The sequence below is a fragment of the Phocoena sinus genome, chromosome 2 (assembly GCF_008692025.1).
Source record: "Phocoena sinus isolate mPhoSin1 chromosome 2, mPhoSin1.pri, whole genome shotgun sequence".
In the NCBI taxonomy this organism is placed as follows: Eukaryota; Metazoa; Chordata; class Mammalia; order Artiodactyla; family Phocoenidae; genus Phocoena; species Phocoena sinus.
In genome coordinates, this window is record NC_045764.1 from 100,484,809 (window position 1) to 100,509,717 (window position 24,909).

General features: G+C 46.4%; 1 protein-coding gene across 1 annotated transcript in view; it reads left to right on the forward strand.

Annotated features, from left to right (window-relative positions):
* Window positions 1-24,909, forward strand: part of RYR3 (ryanodine receptor 3) — a 399,907-nt gene that overhangs the window by 182,374 nt on the left and 192,624 nt on the right. Inside the window, exons 34-41 of the mRNA XM_032621721.1 lie at window positions 1,188-1,335; window positions 2,214-2,419; window positions 3,014-3,188; window positions 12,342-12,550; window positions 14,189-14,364; window positions 15,248-15,284; window positions 17,169-17,332; window positions 20,543-20,708. Coding sequence (XP_032477612.1) covers window positions 1,188-1,335; window positions 2,214-2,419; window positions 3,014-3,188; window positions 12,342-12,550; window positions 14,189-14,364; window positions 15,248-15,284; window positions 17,169-17,332; window positions 20,543-20,708 — 1,281 coding nt within the window. The remainder of the gene's footprint in view (window positions 1-1,187; window positions 1,336-2,213; window positions 2,420-3,013; window positions 3,189-12,341; window positions 12,551-14,188; window positions 14,365-15,247; window positions 15,285-17,168; window positions 17,333-20,542; window positions 20,709-24,909) is intronic.

Sequence of the window (24,909 nt, forward strand, 5' to 3'; positions counted from 1 at the left end):
GTTTATCCAGAGGCAGCCTGAGAGCCCAGCAAGGAATTAAGTGGAGCTTAGAACCAGGGTTCGGCCCAAACCATCTGGTACACCTCTCACTCTGAAATGCCCCCCTCATCTCAGTAAGTACCGGGCTCAGTATCAGGGAAGTTCAAGGATAGCTGTGTGCACACGTGTTCATTCATTCCTGAGCCTCCAAACCCGCACGCGTCTGGAACCAAGAAGACCACAACTGTGGAAACTGTGGCAGGGAAGGGAGTTGGGGGTTCAAAACAGCATGTTAGGTTATGATGACTTGTCACTGCTGTTGTCATTATTGTCTCCTTAGACCCCATTAAGGAACCGAGGAGGACTGTAATACAAATATGTGCCTACTGCAATGAAATGGCCCCACCGTGGCTCTGCCACCTTTTCAGATGTTTCTCTGTGAGCAGAGATGTCTATTAAGAACTGTTGGGACTTCCCTGGTGGCTCAGTAGTTAAGAATCCGCCTGCCAATGCAGGCGAAACAGGTTCGAGCCCTGGTCTGGGAAGATCCCACATGCCGCAGAGCAGCTAAGCCCGTGTGCCACAACTACCAAGCCTGCGCTCTAGAGCCTGCAAGCCACAGCTACTGAGCCCGCGTGCCACAACTACTGAAGCCCGCATGCCTAGAGCCCGTGCTCCACAACAAGAGAAGCCACCGCAATGAGAAGCCCACGCACCACAACGAAGAGTAGCCCCCGCTCACCGCAACTAGAGAAAGCCTGCGCACAGCAACAAAGACCCAATGCAGCCAAAAATAAATAAATTTTAAAAATAAATTTAAAAAAAGAATCTGTTGTGAGGAGGCCATAACTGTTTGAATCACGGCATGCTCTTTCATAAGGGAATAGTTATGCAAACCCCCATCTGCCTTGCCTTGGGAATGGAGGTTTCTAACCAATTTCATGACACTTCATTTTATTCACAGGCTGGCATTATTGAAATGGGTTTTTTACTGCTAGTTTTGAATGTTAGTACAAATTTTCCATTTATACTTATTTAATCTTGAAGCAGCAAATATGTACATTGGTAAATATCAAGGCACTGGGAGAAGAGCTAGCAGACTCACCCGAGGAAACCAGGACTGTTGCTGGGAGTATGTGAGTGGGACAAGCTCTTTGTAAAGATGATAATGCATTTTCTCAGCATCTCTTTTCTCTGGCTTCACGTAGGATTTAAAGAACAAAAGAAATCCCCGTCTGGTGCCGTATGCATTATTGGATGAGCGTACCAAGAAGTCAAATAGGGATAGCCTTCGTGAAGCTGTTCGGACTTTTGTTGGCTATGGCTATAACATTGAGCCATCAGACCAAGAACTAGGTAATCAGCGGAGATTTTTCCCTCTGGCCCCAGTTTACTAAACAGGTCTTCTTCTGGCGGAATGCTAACTTTCAACAGGTCTGACTTGCACTATTAGAAATGCTGGTGGTGCTAAAGAGTGCTAAACTCAATGGTGTATTTTAGAAGTGGGGGGAGGGAGGAGGGGCCAGGTTGATAATAAAGCAGTGTCGCATTGACAGATGTTTCTGTAACGAGCACGTCTATGACATAATCCCACAGGGAGTAAGTTATCCTCCAGCATAGCTGAGCTTTTCAGGATAGTTGGTCACAAAACCAAGTTACCTTTATTTCTCTTGTTTTCCAAACATGTGAATAGCAGCTTACTTTGGGGCCAGGTAGTGTCATCTCTAAATTGAATTCTAGCACTGATTAAAATCACCAGCTTATGGTTATTTAACATGTCACTGCCATCTCATACCCCAGGGGATAACCATAGGCTAGTGGACAGTAAAACCTGGTTAAGGGGATGGATTTGGAGGAAGAAAGACCTGGGTTCAAATCTTTGCTCTCCTTGGTTTATGGGGGTCTAAGACCTTGAACAGGTGAAGCTCTCTGAGCCTCAATTTCTTCTTCGGTAAGAGGAAGACAGTAATACTGAATTTGTAGGATTATTGTGAGGAAAAACCGAGATTTAGTTTCTACGGCAAAGCAATCACTCACTGAATGGTGGCTTGTATTGTTATTATGATATGATGATGATAGAGATGATGAAATTATGAACAGAGTGCTGTGTTGGCTAGTAGGAGATCTGTCATCAGCCTTTGTTGTTGAAAGTCTTTTGAGGCATGCTCCCTAAATATTAAACCTATGTTCTCTCTCTCCCTCCTGCACCCTCTACTCCCTTTTCTTCTCGATAGCCGACCCAGCTGTGGAGAAAGTCAGCATAGACAAGATCCGCTTTTTCCGGGTAGAGCGCTCTTATGCAGTGAGATCTGGAAAGTGGTATTTTGAGTTTGAGGTAGTGACCGGAGGAGACATGCGTGTCGGCTGGGCCAGGCCAGGCTGTCGGCCTGACGTTGAGCTGGGGGCCGATGACCAAGCCTTTGTGTTTGAAGGCAGCAGGGTGAGTCTGGCTGGTGTGTCCGCATGTCCTCAGTCCGGGTTTTTCTGCTTCAAATATTTCCCCAGAAGTGAAAAGTGCTGAGTATCTGGATCTCTGGCTTCAAGAGGGAGGAGCCACCGCACTGGCTAATTGAGACCATAGAATGGTCAGCACTTAGTGTTTGTCCCTTCACTCTTTCCTCTGGAGAAGGGGAGGGCTGCACACTCTCGTCCTTTCCATAGTCACCTCCGTATCTGCCTTGCCTCTGAGCCCATGTTCCCCTCTGCAGGGGAGGCTCACAGAGCACAGTGCGGCCAGTATGAGGGAACATCTTACCACTTTGTCTTAGAGGGAGTTCGGCTTGTTTTCGTAGCTGACTAGGTATTGGGAGACTCAGGCCACCTTTTCTGATGAGCCTTGTATATCTTGGTTTCATTCATCTGTAGATAGACCACTTCTCCCTGTGAGTTGTCCTTGGTAGAAAGGGAAGTGCCTTGTAGAAACCAGGTACCACTGCCCATTAGGAGAAATTATTCATGGGGTCATTTCTCCAGAAGTACAGGGCCCTCTAGGCTAGGACCTCCATTTCTCTAAGCCCTCGCTCTTGTTTTCTAGGGCCAGCGTTGGCATCAAGGGAGTGGGTATTTTGGACGGACCTGGCAGCCAGGAGATGTGGTTGGATGTATGATTAACCTGGATGATGCTTCAATGATCTTCACGCTGAATGGGGAGTTGCTGATCACCAACAAAGGCTCTGAGCTTGCCTTCGCTGACTACGAGATCGACAATGGTAAATCCACAAGCTTTCCCCCCTTCCACCTCTACGAGATGAAAGGAAATCTAGGGAGCAGGGTGAGACCTTCTACCTCCTCACTTAGGACACACTGACCTTTGCAGATTTGAAACCCTGGTGGTGACGATGAGATCTTATACTATCATTTTTGAAGGATCAAGACAAGTAATATTAGGTGATAGTTGACGTGTGCAGTGTGAATCTGAATCTGAACTTGCCGAGAGGCTGACCAAGGGGCTCTCCTCTAATCCCCTGCCCTGTGCCTTGGCATGTTAAGGTACCTCACATTTCCTGGTATCACAAAGGAAATGCTAATTGCACGTGCACTGATATCCCTGGCAGGAGAGAAAAGTTGGTGAGTTAAAGAATTATCCTCATATTCTGAATTGAATTGTCAATCTGAATGTCTGTGTAATTGAACTTGATGCTTTGATGAGAATCACTGAAACACAGAAGTTTGACTTAGCTGTTCCCTTGACTGAAACAGAATTTATTTTGAAAGTCAAGCATGCTGTGAAACCCAAGCACACTTGCACTTGTTAATGGCCGTGAATAGACTGCAGTCAGGGCAGTGCTTCCGGCTACACAGAGGAGCGATGGGCGCTTCTTATTTCCCATCGACAGAGCTACGTTCTGTACCGAGGCTGTTGGCACCAGGAGAGGGGAGTACTGGCCTGTGAGTTAGCTGACTCGCTCCTCACAAACTGTGTGGCTCCCAGACAGGCTTGGCTTGACTTCTCTGGGCTTTGCCTCCTACATCTGTACCAGAAAACAGGATGATAGACTGCATAAGTGCCAACATCCTTCTCAGTTGTAAAATTCTATGGCAGTGACTTAATACCAGCTGTGGTCACACCCCTGTGCTTGGTGCTTTGCCACTGTCTGCTGCTTCAGTACAGACGAGAAGGAGGCAGGGAGGTCGAGAGGGAAAGAGGCTGCTCTGGGTCAGGAGGCCTGGTTTCCTGTCCTGCCTCTGCCCTTCCCACCTGTGACATCTCGGGTTGACTTTATTTAATGTCTTTTTACCTCGTTTCCCCCTCTGTAAATGATTAGGGTTCCTGGTAGCTTTAAATTTCTGAGGCTTTACAAAAAGAAACAGTCCTCCCTCCCCACCCTGAATGTTAAAAAAGATAAAACTGCACAGGCAAGAGCAGCAGAAATACATGAGTATGTTTTTTTGCGGTACGCGGGCCTCTCACTGTTGTGGCCTCTCCTGTTGCGGAGCACAGGCTCCGGACGCGCAGGCTCAGCGGCCATGGCTCACGGGCCCAGCCGCTCCGCGGCATGTGGGATCTTCCCGGACCGGGGCACGAACCCGTATCCCCTGCATCGGCAGGAGGACTCTATGCGTATGTACTTTTAATACATATAAAATATTATGTATTTACAATGTGTTTTAGCTTTACAAATCACTTTCACACTTTTTGCAGACATCTATTATCTGCAACATGAATATCCAACTGTACCTTAAAAGAGCTTTAAAGATTTTTCTAAGAGCCACATATTTGGGGTAATAGAAAAGTTGCAAGTCAGCGTATTTTCCTAGAAAGACAGGGTGACTGAAGCCAGATGGGGTCATATTTTAATGCCTTCTAAAAAGGTTTAAAATCAAAGTTTTGAAAAATACGTTTTTGGAAACAACTGGGAAAGCTGTTGCCAGCAGAAAGAATGGTTTTTGCACTGGTTCGGAGGCAAAGAGGGGGAAATCATGTCGGTGGGCATGAGGGCAGTGGAGAAGAGTATCCTCTGGCACTGCTCTTTGGAAACAGATATTTACCAAGTACCCACCACAGGCAGTGCTCTCTTCATGAGGCTGGAGGAAATTGAAGAATTAGAAGATTCAGATTCATCCCCAAGGAGCGTAGCTCCCTAGAGCGGGAAGAGTCCAAAGACCAGAGACCTTGTTATGGCTCCCCTGAGTGTGGATTCGGGGAGGTTACTTGCCTATGAGACTTCGGCTCAACCTAAGGAGGAGACAAGATTCTTGTCTATGTGCAGAGTTCTAAGAATTCTGTAAAGTCTAAAGCCTTGCTACTCAAAGTGTGGTCCAGTTGTTATAAATGCAGACTCTCAGACCCCATGCCTGTCCTACTGATTCAGAAACTGCATTCAGACAAGACAGTCCGGTGGTCCCTACGCACTTTAAGGTATGAAGAGCAGTGGTCTAAAGTATACACAACTGTAAATAGTAGCCAAATTAAGGAGTTCATTTTCTAGTTGGAAAAATAAATCAGATGAAAATACGGAAAGGTAACTACCAATGCGAAGCGATGGGTTAAAAATGGCAAATGACCAGTGCAGGATGAAAATGCTATAAGAATGGGATTGGAACTGAAGGTTAAGTAAAAAATATGAGCTGTCTACCTCTGAGGAGAAGGGTCTTCTTCTAAGGGGATGTGAGTCGAGTAATAGTGTGGAATCAGGAAACGGCAGGAAAGAGTGATGATACATTTTGGAAGATTTGTGGATGGAATTTACAGAAGATGAAGGTGGAAAGAACAAGAAGGTGCAGATTATAGCCTCAAACATCAAGACTTGGTCTTTTTATTCAAAAAACTTTATTTATTGTCTAATCTGGGCCTAGCATCCTTGGACTCCACTCTCTATGACGTGGGGAGCTGTCCTAGGGTTTGTGCGGAAGAATACTATAAAGAAGAGGGATGTTTTAGGAGAACTCTGTTTTTAGAGATCAGCTGTGCTGTAATGAAAGAGATGCCTCATAGACCTTTTGTGTACAGAGACATGATTTAACCTTCAGAATAACTGAGTCTATTATTAGCACTCTGTTTTATAATAGAATTGTACTGTACTGTGTTAACACACTGTACCGTAGTATTGTATCGCACTTTAATCACACAGAGACAAGGTAATTGGGAGGCTCTTTCAGTTCTGTGATGGTTCAGGAGTCAGAGGAAGGGCAGTTGAAAGGGAGTCTGCATGCTTTTCTTTGATGACAATAACCTGGAGGCCTAGAATCACCATATAGCATCTTTCTATTCTCTGCATAAAGTGGAAAGAGGCAGAAATTCTTGCCTTGAGCTGTTAGGAAAAGCATCTGTTGAAAATAAAACGTTTTGTGCATTATAGCCCCATATCTAGCAAAATCCCCTATAAGTTTGTGTTCTGGTCACCAGCACCCCAGCCTTGATGCAGGCCATTTACCCCAGAGGGAGTTGTGCTGTGCGAAGTTTTTAGTCCTTTGGGGGAAGGAATGGGGGCAGGCACTACAATTCGTGGCTGGTTTTTTTCCTCTGGGTTATTTATAAGTTGTCATCTCCATCCTCTCCTGTATCGTAGATGATCTACTCTTATCGGCCTCATTAGAATTTTCCTAATCATTGTTCCCTGGCCTGGACCATCACAGCTCACAGTGTTATCGCCAGAAGGCATCTGGAAGCTCAGAAGCTTCCACGATGAAACCTTTGCTATTAGTGTTCTCTTTTATCCCATTTAAAGGAAAGGAAGAGAAAGTTCTGCACATGGTCCCAGACCTCAGAACATGCTGTCTAGAAGAGGCTTCAGTGCTGGTGTCCTGTTCTGCCTGTACCAGGCACTCTCCTGGGGCACCTCCTGCCTCGCTCCAGCTTCAGTGTCTGCAGGGGCAGCCTCCCAGGCTCTTCCTGGCACTGGCCTGTCAGGGTTTAACAGATCCCCCAGCTCTGCTGGCAGCTCTTCCGTAGGCAGCAGATAAAACTTCCCCGCAGGCAGTGTCGCCACCATCTGCGCACAGACACACTGGTACCCAAGCTTCCCCTGTCATTCTCTCCCCGGATGGGTGCTATGGCAGGGGAACGTGGCCTCTTGTTTCCTGTGTTTTCTACAAGGCTTGTGACCATCTCAGTGCTGTCCCCAAACAGCATCTTTGTGAGGCTTAGAAAATTAAAATTAATGGGTAAAACATGAGCTGCTGGATTAAGACTCTCATTAACAGCCCAGGAATGGTCTGGGCAGTCATTTAACCACCTCTCCCCAAGATCTGAGTCTTTCCATTACTGGGAATGATTTGCTCTCATGTCTTTCTTCAGCTTGAAATGGACTAAAAATGGATCCATGGTTGGGATTGTGTAGATAATTGGTTTCTTTCCAAGCTCCTGAATTATAAAAAGATGACCTCCTGGCTGACTCTCCTCCTAATCACAAAGCCGTATGAGGCCTTGTGATTCAAAGTTTATCAGAACCTGGGGTCCTCTGCAGGATTTAAATGCGTGTGTTCTTGACATACCTTTCCTAGAACAGGAATTCTATGCACATCTAGGTTCCAAGTAAGGCCGTTTGCGGATTTTCTCCTCAAACCTCTTCAATGATGTCAGCAGAATTACTTCTACTAGGCTGCATGTAGGGACGGAGTACTGCTTTTCCCCTTTATTTTTCCGTTTTCTTACTTCTCCAGCCTCATTTGAAGCTAGGGATTAATTGAGTTGTGTGCAAAGTGCAAATCCTTGTGTGTCCATGACATTGTTCACAGTAATGCCAGGTGGCCTTACCAAGTGGATCTGTCCATCCAGATCAACTCCAGGGAGCCGTGTGGCCACTTGAAGAAGGCAGCCCCTCTCTTCCAAGGGCCCTGGAGTGCTTTGTGATTGTAGGTCTCCAGCTGCCTGATCTAGAGGCAAACTAATCAACTACACGACACTTAGGAAAATCATATGAAAAGTGAAGGAAGAGTTCATCTCAAAGCCAGTCACTGGAGATAAGAATTAGAAAGCAGTCATCTGGGCCTCAGCCCCCATTGCTTGCTCTGGACTGCTCTCGGGCAGCCTTGTTCACATGCTGGCTCCACATACTTACCAAGAGACAGAACTTGAGCAAGTAAGTTATCAACTTGCTAGGTCTCGGTTTCCTCATCTGTAAAATGGGCACAATAATGAGCTAAATCTGTAGAGTGCTGAGCCCAGGGCCTGACACCTAGAAAGTACTTGATAAATATTAGCTGGTAGGGTTTATCATCATTGTTCCCCCTTATCTGTCTATCAAGCAGAGTTATCAAGTTACATGAAGTTGTAACTCCTCAAGTAAAGAAGTTGTAGAAATGGAGCAGAGTCTCTCCACCAGGTGGAGGAAGCTGATTAAATATATCCAGTTTTCAAGTATTCTTCCCCAGGAGAAAGTGCTGGTGCCTCATGAAGATGTAGCTTTGCTCTCGGTCCTTTCTGGAGTTTCTCTTTTCTGGCTCAAGCCTGGGATTTAGCTTCTCGTCTGCTGCTGTACAGAGCTGTCACCTCTGTGCCCACTTAGTCCCGAGGAGGTCCCTGACACTCCCTCCTGTTGCTTTGACATCCCCGACTTTTGTTTCAGAGTCTGTTTTCAGTCAGTGTTCAGCTCTCCCCCCATAGAGATGGCTTCTGCCTCAGAGGGACAGCGCTCTGCTCTGTAATGCATACAGCCCTCTGCCCTAGGACATAACTGCTGTTTAAATTCATCCCCTGTAACCTTCACCCCCTCTCTTGCACACTGACTGTCAGCTGCTCTGTGAGTCAGAGGGTGTGGGATCTTTTCCCATTTTGTCACTTGCCCTTCTTACAACCTTGGTCAAGTCTGTTAGCTCCTCAAACCTTCAGATTTATCTTCAGCAAAGTACTGTCCCCTCTGCTGATGGCTTAGGAACAATGAGGAGCCCAAGTTCCTTAGAAAAAAGACCTCATGCAGATGCGACTTTTCTTCCTTTCTGCATGCATCTTGCATTGTCAGGGGGTCTATAACTAGGAAGTCATTGATATGATCTGGGTTATTCAGAAGTCCTCATTGTTTTTGAATCTGCTGCTTACTTATCCCATCATTCAAGTTATTGGAGAAGAAAGGGGAAGAGAGACTTTCCTTTTTTTATTGATTTTATTGAAGTATAATTGATTTACAATGTTGTGTTAATTTCTGCTGTACAGCAAAGTGATATATACATTCTTTTTCATGTTCTTTTCCATTATGCTTTATCACAGGATATCAAATATAGTTCCCTGAATGTTTATCCATTCTATATATAATGGTTTGCATCTACTGATCCCAAACACCCAAATAGCCCTCCCCCACCCCTACCCCTTGGAAGCAACAAGTCTGTTCTCTATGTCTGTGAGTCTGTTTCTGTTTCCTAAATAAGTTCATTTATGTCATATTTTAGATTCCACATATAAGTGATATCATATGGTATTTGTCTTTCTCTGTCTGACTTCACTCCCTATTATAATCTCTAGGTCCATCCGTTTTGCTGCAAATGGCATTATTTCATTCTTTTTTATGGCTGAGTAATATTCCATTGTATATATGTATCACATCTTCTTTATCCATTCATCCGTCGATGGACATTTAGGTTGTTTCCGTGTGTTGGCTACTGTAAATAGTGCTGCTTTGAACATTGGGGTGCATGTATCCTTTTGAATTATGGTTTTCTCTGGATATATGCCCAGGCATGGAATTGCTGGATCATACAGTAGCTCTAGTTTTAGTTTTTTGAGGAGCCTCCATACTGTTCTCCACAGTGGCTGCACCAACTTACATCCCCACCAGCAGTGTAAGAGGGTTGCCTTTTCTCCACATCCAAGAGAGACTTTCTTAAGGTGTCCTATCTCTGCTCACATCACGGATGGAACGCTTCAAAATCACGTCTCCAACATAAAACTACTGTAGTGGTACTTTTCCAGGTTGAAAACCAAAGTACTCTCTGGCAGGTGCACGTGTCTTACCACACAGCATTCACTCTTGTGCGTTCCATTTGTCATCCCCACTTCTGTAAGCTGCTGGTGATCAAGATGGTTTCTTTTCCTTCCTTCACATCTTCTCATAGCATAGAGCAGAGCCCGCTGGCCCAGTAGGGACCCAAAAGTTTTGCCAACAATCAGTCCTTATTCCATACTGGAATCAGATCTCCAAAGATTCCTCATTTATAAAAATCTCTGTCTCTAGAAGGGATAGTTTCATCTATCCCAGTCTCGAATGCCATGCCAGAAACATAGCAATGCTCAGGACGGTGCGTGAATCTGTGCTTGTCTGATGGACCAGACCGTCTGCCTTACCGAGTGGTGGGATCACCAGTCCCCGATGGTCCTGGGAGGAGGCCCTTTGTACAGATGTCACCGTCATTGCTAGGAATTCACTGGAGCTCTCTTACTCAGAAATAGTATTAAATAGTGTCCTAAATGAGTTCATAGTTTCTGAAAGCAGCCAGCTCAGTTTGGGAGGGATTTATCTTTCACTTATGAGACTTATTTACGTAGAAACTTTGTGGCTTAGATAATAGTATATAAGCACTGGTTTTAGGACGAGTGCATTTTGCCTTTGGTCTCTATGAGCGACTTACTGTTGAACATAAATTCTCTCAAAATAGACCTTTAAACGTCCCCTTAAATAAGCACCGCCATCCTAGGAGTGACACGGTTTTCCTTGTAGGGACTCCAAGCCCTGCTTTAGCCACCAGCCTCCGAGCCCTTCCTCCTTTTCTGAGCTCTCCTGGCAGCCTCAGCTGCCCTCTGGCTGCCTGCCGCACATCTTCCCAGATCTGGGATAATTAGTGCTTTCCCAGTTCTGCTGATTTGTTGGTCCACAATTACGATTCATAAATAGCCTACAAACAAGAACGCCAAATAATCTGAACTTCTGCCTTGGGTCTCTTCTGCCTGGCAGTGTTATAATATGATGAGGATACAGAAGAGAGCTTGGAGAGGCAGTCACTGTAAGAGTGAACAGAGTTTTCTGTGTCTCCTGCTTGAAAATCTCACTTTCCTGCTTAGGAGGGGGCTACAGCAGAAGGCTGGGAGGATGGGGTTTGTAAACTGTATTTTGTAAACAAGCAGAATCATTGTGTTAGCATCCAAAACTTCTTAGGAACATACTCTCAAAATGACACTAGCCATTAGACCTCTCATTTCACTGGAGAAGATGCTGAGACCTAGAAAAGTCGGGTGGTTTACACCAAGTCATTCTTTAGGCATTGTTTTGTTTGGGGGCAGTATTTAAAATTATCTAAGGGCCTAAGATATGGAAGCAAGCTAGGTGCCCATCAACAGATGGATGGATAAAGATGATGTGGTGTGTGTCTATACACACACACACACACACACACACAATGGAATGTTATTTAGCCATAAAAAAGAATGAAAATCTGCCATTTGCAACACCATGGGTGGATCCAGAGAGTATTATGCTTAGTGGAATAAGTCAGACAGAGAAAGACAAATACTCTGTGTTATCACTTATATGTGAAATCTAAAAAATAAAACAATTGAAGGAATATAACAAAACAGAAACAGACTCACAGATATTGAGAACAAACTGGTGATAACCAATAGGGAGAAGGAAGTGGGGAGGGTCAAGTTAGGGGTATGGGATTAAGAGACACAAACTAGTGCTTCCCTGGTGGCGCAGTGGTTGAGAGTCCGCCTGCCGATGCAGGGGACACGGGTTCGTGCCCCGGTCCGGGATGATCCCACATGCCGCGGAGCGGCTGGGCCCGTGAGCCATGGCCACTGAGCCTGTACATCCGGAGCCTGTGCTCCGCAACGGGAGAGGCCACAACAGTGAGAGGCCCGCATACCGCAAAAAAAAAAAAAAAAAAAAAAAAAAAAAAAAGAGACACAAACTACTATGTATCAAAGAGATAAGCAACGAGGATATATTATTGTACAGCACAGGGAAATAGAGCCATTGTTTTGCAATAACCTTAAATAGAGTACAGTCAATTAAAATATTGAATCACTATGTTGTACACCTGAAACTAATATATTGGAAATCAACTGTACCTCAAAAAAAAAATATATATATATATATATATATCCAGAGGTAAATAAAATAAAATAAAATTACCCAGGGCCTAACAATTTTAGCTAAGGCATGGATAAAGAATTTCACTTTTTCTCTTACTGGTTTTACTTTTCCAGCTGATATTTATTTATGTCTTAAGAAGAATTTTACCTAGATGATTTTCTTTTCAGCAAATCATTTTGAACCAGACTCACTTTTCTTTCCCATATACCAAGGGCAGCCGTAAACTCCATGTGACTTCCTGTTGTTGAGTTTATGTGCCAGGAAGAAAGAAAAGGACGCCGTCCGTCTTTCCGTCTTTCCTGCTGAGACTTTCCCGCTGGGAGGAAGCAAAGGTTCCGCTTCCTCCCAGCTTCCCAGGACAGTCCTGCGGGCTGACCAGGCTCTCTCACCATTCTGCAGGCTTTGTGCCCATATGCTCTCTGGGCCTGTCTCAGATCGGCCGCATGAATCTCGGGATGGACGCCAGCACCTTCAAGTTTTATACCATGTGCGGCCTCCAAGAGGGCTTTGAGCCTTTTGCTGTCAACATGAACCGCGACGTGGCCATGTGGTTCAGCAAGCGCCTCCCAACATTTGTCAACGTGCCCAAGGATCATCCACAGATAGAGGTAATGCTGCACGTTGCGGGGACCCTGGCAGGCCGGGGGGACCAAGGCCCTGAACTCCCGCTGATGGCTTCTGTCCCCAGGTGGTGCTTGCCTAAATCCACACCCTGGCTGCCCCTACCCCGGTCACCTCGCTGGCCCTCAGAGCTGTCGTTGCAGGTACCTTAGTTGGGGCAGCTGAGTGGCATCTTACAAGTGGTAAACACCTTGCAGATCCATCCGCAAACCTTTGGGCCACAATGTTTGCTCCAGACATTCCTATACCGGTATTATAGCAATACAGTATCCAGAGACCTTAAAAGTTGTTTTCCTAAAAAAGTTCAGTACCTGCGCTCAGGATCATGTGTTCCAAACATGGTTCTCCTCTGCTCATAACTTGATGTCTTTTAGGCTTTGTTCAATTCCTGAAGAACCGTCTCCAGGTTTTTAAGTGGAGGTGTAGTAGTTGATTGTGATACTCCCACCTTGTCGGGGGAGCAGAGAGGCAGAGAAGCCAAATATTGTAAGGAGACTGATTCGGATTCTGGTTCTACATCTGCTTGTCTCTGTATCGCCCAGCCCCACCATGGTTTTCTCATGGCGTAGGGGTGGGACGGGGGCTGATGGGATGTCAGACAAGTCAGCTCCACCGAAGCGTTAGATTCAATGGCTTGATTCCCCCAGACTGTAAGTCCCCTTCACTCCCCGCCCAGTTTGAATTCAGCAAAGTATCAATTCTTCATCCTCCGCTTTTCCCCACGGTCTTAAATAGCAGAGACTTTAATTTCTCTGATTCCTACCTGGCCATTACTTTAGAAATCTTTTTGGAGGTCATGAACCCCTTTGACAAGCTGATAGAATCTAGAGACCCTCCACTTAGCGAAATATACAAACCACACAAAAATATGTAAGCGTACTCATGGACCGCAGGATAGGAACTATTGTCTAGAATGCAGGGAGAAATGCTCAGATCGTAACAAAATTATTATTGTAAGTCTGTTTACTTCCTCTGCTCTTCCCTCCCACCCCCCCTCACCCCTCCACACACACACACACACACACACACACACTTCAAAAATCCAGTTTTGATCTCTCATCCTCCAGTGCATCCCCTGCAGTGCTTGTGCCCTGGAGCTGGGAATTTCCTCAGTATGTAGAGGAGTCTCCAGGAGCTTCTGCGCTCAGGCTGTAACTGTGGTAAAGGTGGGAAAGGCGCTGGGTGGGAGACAGTGCCCCCCAAGGAAACTCTGATGTCTGTTCTTGAGCTTTGGGCTTTCTGGTGCCTTCTCCCTTAGATGTTCTCATGCCCACTGACAGGGGAAACCTCTGGAAAGATTTTCTCCTTTAGCCACTTGTCACCTTCCTAAAAGGTCAGCATCAGCAAATCCAACACTGCCTTACCCCCTGCCTGGCATCCTTGACCTTGCAGAAAGCCCAGTGAGCATTTGTAGATCCCTAATTTAGATCCCTCATTTCCCCAGCCAGAGGCAGACCTGTGTGATATTTTATAGGGCACGGTCCACGTAAGGATGAGTGTAATGGTTTGTTAGCACTCAGGACACCCTCTGTAGTTCCCATAAAGCCTTGACGTAAGTAGTCAGTGAGGGGAGGAGGGGTGGGTCAGAGTCAGGCTGTGTCAGGTGAGGACCATGGCATTTCCAGGTGGTGAGGATCGATGGCACCATGGACAGCCCTCCGTGCCTCAAGGTGATCCACAAGACGTTCGGCACGCAGAACGGCAATGCCACCATGATCTACTGCCGCCTCAGCGTGCCGGTGGAGTGCCACTCCTCCTTCAGTCACAGCCCATGTCCGGACGGTGACGCTTTCCAGAAAAGGTGAGGGAGGAGCCTCCAGCTCTCAGAGGTGCTCAGCCTGTCTGTTGCAAAGTCGGCTTTCTGTCTGTTTCCTTCTCACTCTACCTCGGCACAACTCACAGGACTCCTCTGGGAGTAGGGTTCCCTCTGCTTTCAGTCAAGAAGAAATGAGGATGGGTACCCGTGCACGCGTGTGTGTGTGCAGTGTATAATTAGGGGACCGATCAAGCTTAACTGGGTCACATCCAGTGAACAAGTTTCTGTTCTTCCCAAGCTGTCTGAGTCCCTAGCCTCCTTGCAACCTATAATTTGTATGTTTTTGGAGTAAAAAGAATGTAAGTGCATGAGAGGGTGCAACTGTGGTTGCCTTTGTGTGAAATTAGAAGCTTCTGTAGGCAAATACTGCCTTCTTTGCATAACTATGGCCAGTGTCCAACCCAGCAGCTGTGTGACTCCTGAGTAATGTGACTTCCTGCTTCCTGATAGGGAATATATTCCTTGCTATCTTTCTTCCCTTTAATGTCTATTTTTTATTGTTGATGTATATCTGGTCCGGGTTTCCTCTAGAGTTTTACTATCTACCAAGCTTTAAACAAGCACAGCTGCTTAAGAGAACAGGATAATGTATTCCAAGGTATCCCTGCCTACATTATTAGCATCTCCCAACCTCCCCCTAGCTCTAACTTACACCTGGGCTGAGAGACAAGAGTTGGAAGGCAAAGCCCTGCCTGGTGGTATCAGGTTGAAAATGAACAAGTCCCAAGACCAGTCAGGGTCACTCATGTATAGGAAAGAGCCAGCTTCTTAAACTTGCTTTCATCATTAAAGGTAGATCAGTTGCCTGTCAGACTTCTGGGCTTCTCTATAGACCTGAAGGACTAAAACATGGATTTCTTCCCCCCAGGAAACAGATGCAAGAAATACTCTCTCATACAACAACAGTAAGTAAATGTGCTCAATTATGGTTTTAATTATTTGATTCTTTGCTGTGCCTGGTAATATGGCCCCTACAGCAAAGATCTGTCTAGAGATCCTCTTTAATTGCCAATTACTCTGTCTTTTAATATCCTTCTTGATGCTTCCAGAACATATCTATGGCATTTCTCAAGTGGGGGAAAGAGAAACCGTTATTCAGTGCAAAACAGAACTCTACCTGGAGCATCTAATTGGGCATCATTGTGTAATTGGTGCCTATTTGCCACCAGGGACCCAGCACTGCCTTTCTGATTGAAATGAACATCAGTTGGGGGAGAAAGGGGGGACTCTTAATGTAATCCTTTTGTTTGTTCTTTTATGTAAACTTCTGTGAATCAATTCTCCCATCTCTCTGAGCAGTGCCAGGAATAATGTTGAAAGCAGTCAAATGAGAAAAAGGAGCAGGGAGCCAGCCCAGAAGATGTAGGCTGCTTTGGGTTCTTTTTCTTCAAGCTAGGCAGTGGTCAGAAAACAATGCTTCTTAATTTCTTTCTTTCTCTCATCCTTCTTTAGCACCTGACCAAAAGACACACATACACACACACACACACACACACACACACACACACACACACACACACAAATTCCTTTGGAAGAAATGCATGTCACCCTTTCTATAAAGTTATCCTGCAACCCCAAGTTCGTAGGTTAACTATCAAGAGTATGATTCTTGCAGCGGCATGTCACACACTTACTATGTGCAGGACACTTCACGGAGCACATTGTATCACCTTCCTTCTTAAGTTCCACTGCAACCCCAGGAGATGAACAATATCGTGCGCTCTGAGGCACAGAGAGGACAAATGACTTGTCCAAGGTCACATGACTAATAGCTGCCAGTGCCAAGATGCCAGCACAGGCGCGTCTGGCTGACCCTTTTCCAATCAAAAAGTAGGACAGACGACACATAAAAGGACTTCATTTGCACTACTGATACTACGCATAAAATAGATAACTAATGAGAACCTACTGTATAGCTCGGGGAACTCTACTCAGGGAACTCAGTGCTCTGTGGTGCCCTAAATGGGAAGGAAATCCAAAAAAGAGGGGATATATGTATATGTATGGCTGATTCACTTTGCTGTACGGTAGAAACTAACACAACATTGTAAAGCAACTGTACTCCAATAAAAATTTTTAAAATAATAAAATAAAATAGAAGCAAAATAGAAAAGCAATAAATGTGCTCAGTTTCATAAAGAAAATGATGAAGCAGTCACTTACCTCAATGCTTTAGTTGTTATGATAACACAGTGATACAATTCACAAGTTGTTACAATGCCCACCAAGAATGGCTTTAATTTTCAGCCCTGCCTGTCACTGAGTCTGATGACCACACGAAGCACGTTTGGCCACATTGTGGGCTTTTTCTTTTGTAGCATCTTTTTCAAGACTTAAAAAAACTTAGACTTCCTGCAGAATTGGAAAGTGTAGCCCGCGTTCTCTAACCCCCGGCCCCCAGGGCAATTTCATGGCTCTTCTCTCTGAGGGCAAAGGTGTGCCTGGCTCTCCCTCGCAGCCCTGGTACCCAGAAGAGGGTTAGGGTTCTGTGCTGACCATTCTGAGTGGCTGCCCCTGATCTAGGCAGCAGCATCTTCTGGGCAGAGGATGGTATATTAGACGCCTGATTTTTTAGGCTAAAGCACAACAGAAAAGGAAAAAATAAGGAAACCAGATTCTCTCATCAACTCTTCACTCAGTCCAGAGTGTAGTGCAGTACACCCCCAGAACAGTGTGTGCTTTTTAAGAAAAGGGAGTCAAGGGGGCTGCTGCATAATTTCTGCCTCTTGAGCCAGCTCCCCGCAACAGGGGCGGGGCGTCACTCACGCCCCCCTGTGGTCTCTCCCCAGCAGTGCTACTACGCAATTCGCATCTTTGCTGGACAGGACCCCTCCTGCGTCTGGGTCGGATGGGTGACTCCCGACTATCATTTGTACAGTGAAAAGTTTGACTTGAATAAAAACTGTACCGTGACTGTTACTCTGGGGGACGAAAGAGGCCGGGTCCACGAAAGGTAAGAGGACTCCTGAGGGGCAGGGTTGGCCCTCCCCCAGCGGTCTTTTTCCCTTCCCCTCACACCCCAAAGAAGGAAACATCAGCCTCTATTATAGAGGGAAAATGAAGCACAGGCTTAAAATCCTTAAGTAAATGGCGGGGGTGGGGGAGGACTATGGTGGGAGAAGCGTTATTAGCCAAAATAAAGGGCAGTTTCATCACATGTATAAAACATGACCCAGGGATGGGAGATACAGATGGACAGTTGGGAAGCCCGGGCTCCCTCTCAGACTCCGTGATTTCTAGGCAAGCCCCAATTTCTACAACATAAGGACAAGACAGGGCTTCCCTGGTGGCGCAGTGGTTGGGAGTCCGCCTGCCGATGCAGGGGATGCGGGTTCGTGCCCCGGTCCGGGAAGGTCCCACATGCCGCGGAGCAGCTGGGCCCGTGAGCCATGGCCGCTGAGCCTGCGCGTCCGGAGCCTGTGCTCCGCAACGGGAGAGGCCACAACAGTGAGAGGCCCGCGTACCGCAAAAAAAAAAAAAAAAAAAAAAAAAAAAGGAACGAGACAGTGAAAAATCCCTGGGTGCTTGAGGGAAGTCAACTGCAGAAAAGAAGAAGATGTACCACGTCACACAGCAACTCAGGATAACTCAGAGCTTCTCATCCCAAAAGTTTGTAATGGCTGAAAGCATAAAGAACATAAAAGAGACATGGCAAATTTATAAATAATAACCACTGAATAGAAATTAGGGATCTTCAAGGAAAATGTTTTAGGCACACCCATCCCCTCCCACTGGTCCATTGGTACTACCACCAAGGAAGGATCTTTAGCCAGTGATGCCCCAGAAATGAACCAGCAGACCATGCCTTATTTCTACCTAAGTGAGATTTACTAGAGTCCTTGCCCATATGGCAGGCTTGTATAGAAATGTAATAAGTTGTTTCTCATGATAACTTTATCCCTACAAAGTCAGGGATGTTTTGCTCTTCAGATGCTACTGGCTCATCAGAGGCCAGTGGCCCGAGGTCAGACGCAATGGCTGTTTTCTGGGGGACCATTGTTGGTGGGTGGTTAAGAGTACAGACTTTGGAAGCAAACCGCCTGCGTTTTAAACTGGGTTCCAGTACTTACCAGAGGTGTGACTTTGGACCTGTTACTTAACCCCCCTGGGTCTAAATTTCCTTATTTATAAAATGAGAATAATAGTTCTAATCTCACAGAGTGTTATGAGGATTAAGTGAGATGATACATAGATAAGAGCCTACAACAGTGCCTCAACTCAAGTACTCAATAAACAGCACTCTTATTACCATTACTGAAAGTTCATCATGTTATGAGACCCAGAGTAGATGCTATAACCAGATGCAGCATCTGGTTTGGTTTAAAGGAAAGTATGCGAAAGCAGTTGACCACTCCAGACTTTGCTCTTCAGCCAAAAGAACAAAAAGCACAGTCTCATCCCAGCTGGGTCTGTTGCTCCAGTTTGCTCGCTCTGCCATGCCAGACTGATTATTTTATCTGAGCCTCAGTGACCACATTCATTGTGAAAATTAACTGACACATCGGCACCTAGCGTAAGACCCAGCAGGTAGCAGGTGCTCAGTAACTCTTAGTTCTTTGTCTTGTGCAATAAGTAAACACAGGATCGATTTTCAGATGTTTTCAGGCATTTCAAACATGGACCCTTTGAAATATGACGAAAGCGTGGCACTTCACACTCCTGCAGCTTCTGTACCTTATTAATTGAATTCTGTAGTCGTTAGTGTACTTCGTACTTTAATCACTGAAAAGAAGTAATGACAGCGCCACAGTTTAACCTTAGTGGAAATCTAGCAATGGCTATAACTCTTTGGAATGAGCAATTTGCACTGGCCCTGCCTGAGGGCGTTCATCCTGAGAAACCAGCCTGACTGGTGCGTAGAGGAGAGTCGAGGGGAGGAGGTGAAGGAATGCTTACAAACGGGATTTCTAGTTGTCTGGGAAAGTGATGAACTTCTAGAACCGGAAAAAAACTGGGAGAATTCTAATCAAACTCTGGGCTTTCCAAGGCCAGATCAGATTGACCTTAGGAAGTTTAAAGGGGCTGCTCTAGCATCCCGTATAGAGTCACTCTCTCCTTTAGCCTTGAGACAAATCACTTGGTGTTACTTTAAGCAACCGGGTCCCTCAGATGAGCCACACCAGGACTGGGCTTAGGAAGAGACATACCAGCTGCCTCCTGCCCGCAGCCATCGTGAGGGGCTCTGGGGATCCACATAGCACTTCTCCAAAGCCCACCCAGGGTTTGAAATCTTACCATTAAAAAAACAGGCTTTGGGGCTTCCCTGGTGGCACAGTGGTTGGGAGTCCGCCTGCTGATGCAGGGGACACGGGTTCATGCCCCGGTCCGGGAAGATCCCACATGCTGCGGAGCGGCTGGGCCCGTGAGCCATGGCCGCTGAGCCTGCACGTCCGGAGCCTGTGCTCCGCAACAGGAGAGGCCACAACAGTGAGAGCCCTGCGTACCGCAAAAAAAAAACAAACCAAAAAAAAACAGGCTTTGGATTTTAAAGGCTTTTTAGTTATTATAGTTGGCTTTTAAAGCTAAATGCCTATGGTGGAGTTTTCTTTCTGGGGGGTGGTAGCCAGCTAGCTGAGAAAGGGACCCAGGTTGGTAGGTGGTGAAGAGTGCAGGGGGCAGGGCTCCAGGGAGCTGGGGTGGGGTGGGGTGGGGGGGTAGTACAGATAAGGAGGTGGGAGGCCATCAGAGACTAACTTTATCTACTTTGCAAATCTTCCTGGGACCCAGGCCTGCCATCCTAGGGAATGTGGGCCTGAGTTCTCAAGTGTCAAATGGCCTTTTGCCCTGGCACTGAAATGGAACTCAGGACACAGAGCTTTTGTTCCTGCCTCTTATACCAAATTCCTCTCTAAGTCCACCTGAGGTAGTCATCCTCTCTGCACCTTTATCTCCCACTTCTAAGGTGGCAATACTACCGTCCCCATTATCTGTTTCAGAAACATGAATGGATGATGAGCCAGGAAACAAGTTGCCTGAACACTCTGCTCTGTGAAGCAGATAGAGTGCCACATTCCTAAACTGAGTGAATTCATTTAAGAAAAAAAATTATTCGGGGCTGATTGGAAAGCTTCATTGGAAGCTTTGGGGGCATTTCAATCCTGAGTCTTGATTCCAAACCGCCCCCAGTCCAGATTCTGTGCTTTTTCTTCTCTCTGGCTCTTAGTGTGAAGCGCAGCAACTGCTACATGGTCTGGGGTGGGGACGTCGTGGCCACGTCCCAAAGAGCAAGTCGCAGCAACGTGGACCTAGAGATCGGCTGCCTCGTGGATCTGGCAATGGGCATGTTGTCCTTCTCGGCCAACGGGAGGGAACTCGGCACCTGCTACCAGGTAGGGGCGGCTCCTAGGGCCGTGACAGCAGCATCCCCGGCCTGGTGCTCAGGGCACAGCTCCTCAGTCTTCTCCATATGTGGCATCCCCACCACAGCACATGGAGTTGATGTACCCACGTGGTCCAGTGCCATCTAGGAAGACAAGAGTAAAGGGACTTCCTTTTGTTCAGAGAGGGAAAGATCTCATTTACTGGTTGATCAGAAATGCTGGTCATCCTTCTAGAAGATAAGAAGGCTTTTCCTTGGTGATGGGCTCTAAAAGGTTATTTGTTGGTTCCATCAATATTTCTTGTGCGCCTTTCATGTTACCTACACTATATAAGATGCAAAGTTTAAAAGGTCAACAGAGATACTCCTCACTTTAAGAAACTTCTGTGCTCAAAATATAGACCTATAAAAACTGATTCATCTGCCAGGGAGTATTCCCTTTGCAATAAAAGGTTATTCTCATTCACTATGGCTTCTTTACAGGGTGCTTTAAAATGCATTTACATAATTTATTTTTCTCTTTCATTGACTATGAACTTCGACAGAACTACTTGGGGAAGCCATTAATTATACCCACGTAGGTTTACCCGCCATTAACCACAAGAAGCCTAATCTCCTTTAAGCTTCATCTCTGATGGCCAAGTAAGCTTGGGAAATGCCACAAATTATATCCTCCTTTGGAAGTTTCGCAGTGAGTGTTAGTACAGGAAAACTTTAAGAAATGCTTCAGAAAGAAACCTAGCCAAGCAGTTCCCATATTATTTAACCAAGAAGAGCTTTTTTTTTTTTTTTTTAACAATTAGTACTCATCTATAAGCCTAGAGTTCTACAGAGCATACTGTGAGACAGGCTAAGTTAGGAAGTCAAGTTCCTTCTTGACACTCCAAGGGTGGAACGGAGGGCCTCATGTACGTGTGGATAGAGTGTTATCCGAGTTCAGAGAAGGAAGAGCCTGCTCCCATTGACAGTGATCAAGTAAAGGTTTATTACAGAGAAATCTTGATTTTGAAACAAAGAATTCTTCCAGGTGGAGAGAGAGGAGTGTACTAGATTGAAAGAATGGCACAAGAAGCGTAATGGAGACGGGGGCATAGTGTATGTTTGAGGAACGATGGACAGAATGGAACGGGTTATGGTTCATAGTGACAAATTTGGAAAGGTAGGGAGGTATTAGGAAGAAATGTGGAACTCCTGAAGAGTTCTGACCAGGACAGTGGCAGGCAGCGTCCAGGGAAGCTTACCCAGCTACAGCAGACTAAAAGCATCCGGCTCCTGTGTAAATGGCTAAAACCCCAGATTCCAGAATCAGCCCCAAGTTACGGCCTCTGGGCTGAAAAGCCCCTTGGCAGCAAGTGTCTGAAATGTTAGGTGACCAAAGTCAGATGGGCAGAGCCCTTCCTGGGGGCCAGGGACGGCCTGCTGGTGTGGCGGTCCTCTCCAGGACCTCCTGCAGTGGGTAGCCCCCTGCACACCTCCACTTCCTCCTGGGAAGAAGTGGAATCATCACTACCACCCAGCAACCGGGACCCCACCAGCCGCTCCCAGGAAGAGGCCTCTGCACAGCCAGGCTTTGAAGTATTCTTCCGGTACTTCCTCATGATTCCACCTTCCCTTCCCCACCAGTACCGAGAGGAGGCTTGTGTACATTACTGCCGTCCTTCAGAATCCATTAGCTTTTTCCCATTAACTTTTGAAATGAGTTTGACTGAAGGGTCCTCCCTGAGCTACAGAGAGCTCCAAAGCATCTAATCACTTTTAAGGTCCCTAAATAAATAAATAAATAAATAGCCCGTGGCATCTGTGGCAGCAGTGACTTGCCTGCTTCAGGAAACAGCCCATGAGGGTGAGAAGATGTGACAACAAAGAGCGGAACACGTTTGTATCCCATCTTTCACGCAGTAGTTCCTGGATGACACGGGACTGGTCAGCTGTCTGAGCTGCATGTTGACACCCGCACCCCAGGATGCCGGGCGTGACTCCATCTGCGTACAAATCCTGATGACTCTGCTCAGAGGTCCAAACCCACTCCCACCCTGAGGTGGGAATGGGGAGGAGGTCACGACTCTGAGCACGGACCCTCGGGAGGCTCATTCCCACCCAGCCCCCTTCTCATTCCTGTGAGACAGTAACGTGTCCAGCCATGCGTCTGGGCTCCCAGCAGTGGGATAATTGTTATTCCGCAGCTGTAGCCATTTTCATTTTTCAATCTTCTCAAGAGGAGCAGGGCAGCAATATTTATATACTGGCTTTCCATTCAGAAAGGACCAGTAACCAAAAGAATGAGAGGAGGATTCTCTCAGACAATGTTTCTAGACCTCCCCGTTAAATACTGCTATGCGATTTGAAAAGCTTTTTCTGTCTCACTTAAGGTAATCATGGGAGAAATGAGAAATAAAATGTATGTACAAGAGATACTCCTCAGTTACCGCCACTCCAGCCACACTGCTCCGAGAGCAGAGCCAGCCGTGAGATTCCGATTTACGAGAGGGGTTTACCCTTCAGTTCAGGCTAGTTCCTATGCCCTGACCTTCACACGTGATTAGAAATAGAATGTCTGTCATTGCAAAGACAAAACATAGCACCCAGTGATAAAAGGTACCTTAAACACAAAGGGAAGAAAGTCCATGGCACTTCGTGGCAGCCTCAAGTCTGGGCTCATTGCTTATTCCATTAGAATGCAGCCTCCCCTTCCAGAATGTAAGCTCCTTGAGGGGAGAGGCCATCTCTCAGGTTCACTGCTGCATCTGATACGGTACCTGGTACCTAGTGAGTGCTTGCTAAGTGTTTATCATCAAACTGACCAACTCGGCTGGGAAGCCACTAGTTTTCTAATTGCTGCCTAACAAGTTACCACAAAATTAGCAGCTTAAAACAGCATCCACTTATCATTTCATAGTTCTGTAGATTTGACTGGGTTCTCTGCCCAGGTTCTCACAGGGCCAGAAATCAAGGTGTCGGCTGGAATGAGCCGTCTCTGTCCTGAGGCTCTGGGTAGAATCCCCTGCAAGCTCATTCACGTTGTCAGCAGGATCCAGTTGTGGTTGTAGGCTGAGGTTCCAAAGTCCCCATTTTCTTGCTGGCCAACCCCTCTGTGCTTCCAGAGGTGCCCACATTCCCTCTCATGTGGCCCCTTCCATCTTCAAAGCCAACAAGGGTGCATCTGGTTCTTCTCGGGCTTCAAGACTCTCTCTGATTTTCCCTTCTGCCCCCAGCAGGAGAAAACACCTGCTTTTTTTAAGGACTCGTACAATTGGATTAGGCCCACAAGGATATTCTGTCTATCTTAAGGTCAGTTGGCCAGTAGCCTTACTAACATCTGCAGAAACCCTTTTGCCCCGTGACATACACGATCAGGGGACTAACCCCAGGGGTCAGGAGGGCCGTCTAGTATTCCACTTACCACACCACCAGTTGCAGTTTCTCTCCTTATGTACACCCATCAGGAGCTCACCCTTGTGTGTTCTTGTTATTTTAGTGGTTGAAGAGACGTTCCCGTTGTTCATCGTGGTGGGAGTGTGCACGGTAGAAATAAACCCATCCCAGGGCACCCATCCTAGATGCTTTCAAGGACCTCCTCTCTGCATGGAGGTTTGAGGAGGGCCCTGGCATTTGACTGGGTAGTTTATGAAGTTTGCAGGGGCCATTCCTGAGGGACCTAAAAGGGTACCACCCTCTTCAGCCTGTCGCTCCCTATACTGGTACAATTCAGCTCAGCAAAGAAAACCTCTGGCTGAATGCATTTCTCTCTCTCTTCACCTGGCTGGTCCAGGTGAAGTTTTCTCAGCTGCCAGCCCTCTGCTTGCTTCAAGTTCACACATTGTTCTAGATGTTACCTGTTGGGTATTTGAGAAATCTGGGGCCAGACCAGAGATGAGTCTTGCCTTGTGGCCAAAGTCACACAGCATCAAATCAGAATTTCCCATATGTGTCTCTCACCCATAAACCCAGATCCTGGCACAAAGAAGGTATGTGATAGGCATTAAATGATTGTTGAATGTCCTTACCAAAGCTTATTTCAGACATAGCCTAGGCAGTTCTAGCAGCCCCCTCCCTACCTGTTGGTTTTACTGGCATCATCCCTTCACATCATCCATGGGTACCTAAAGCATCAGGTAAAAGCAAATGTTTTATCTGAAACATAAGCCTACTACAGTGTGCTCAAATGACATGTGCTGGGTGCACGCCTGGGGTCTAAGCAGTCTGGCCTCTTC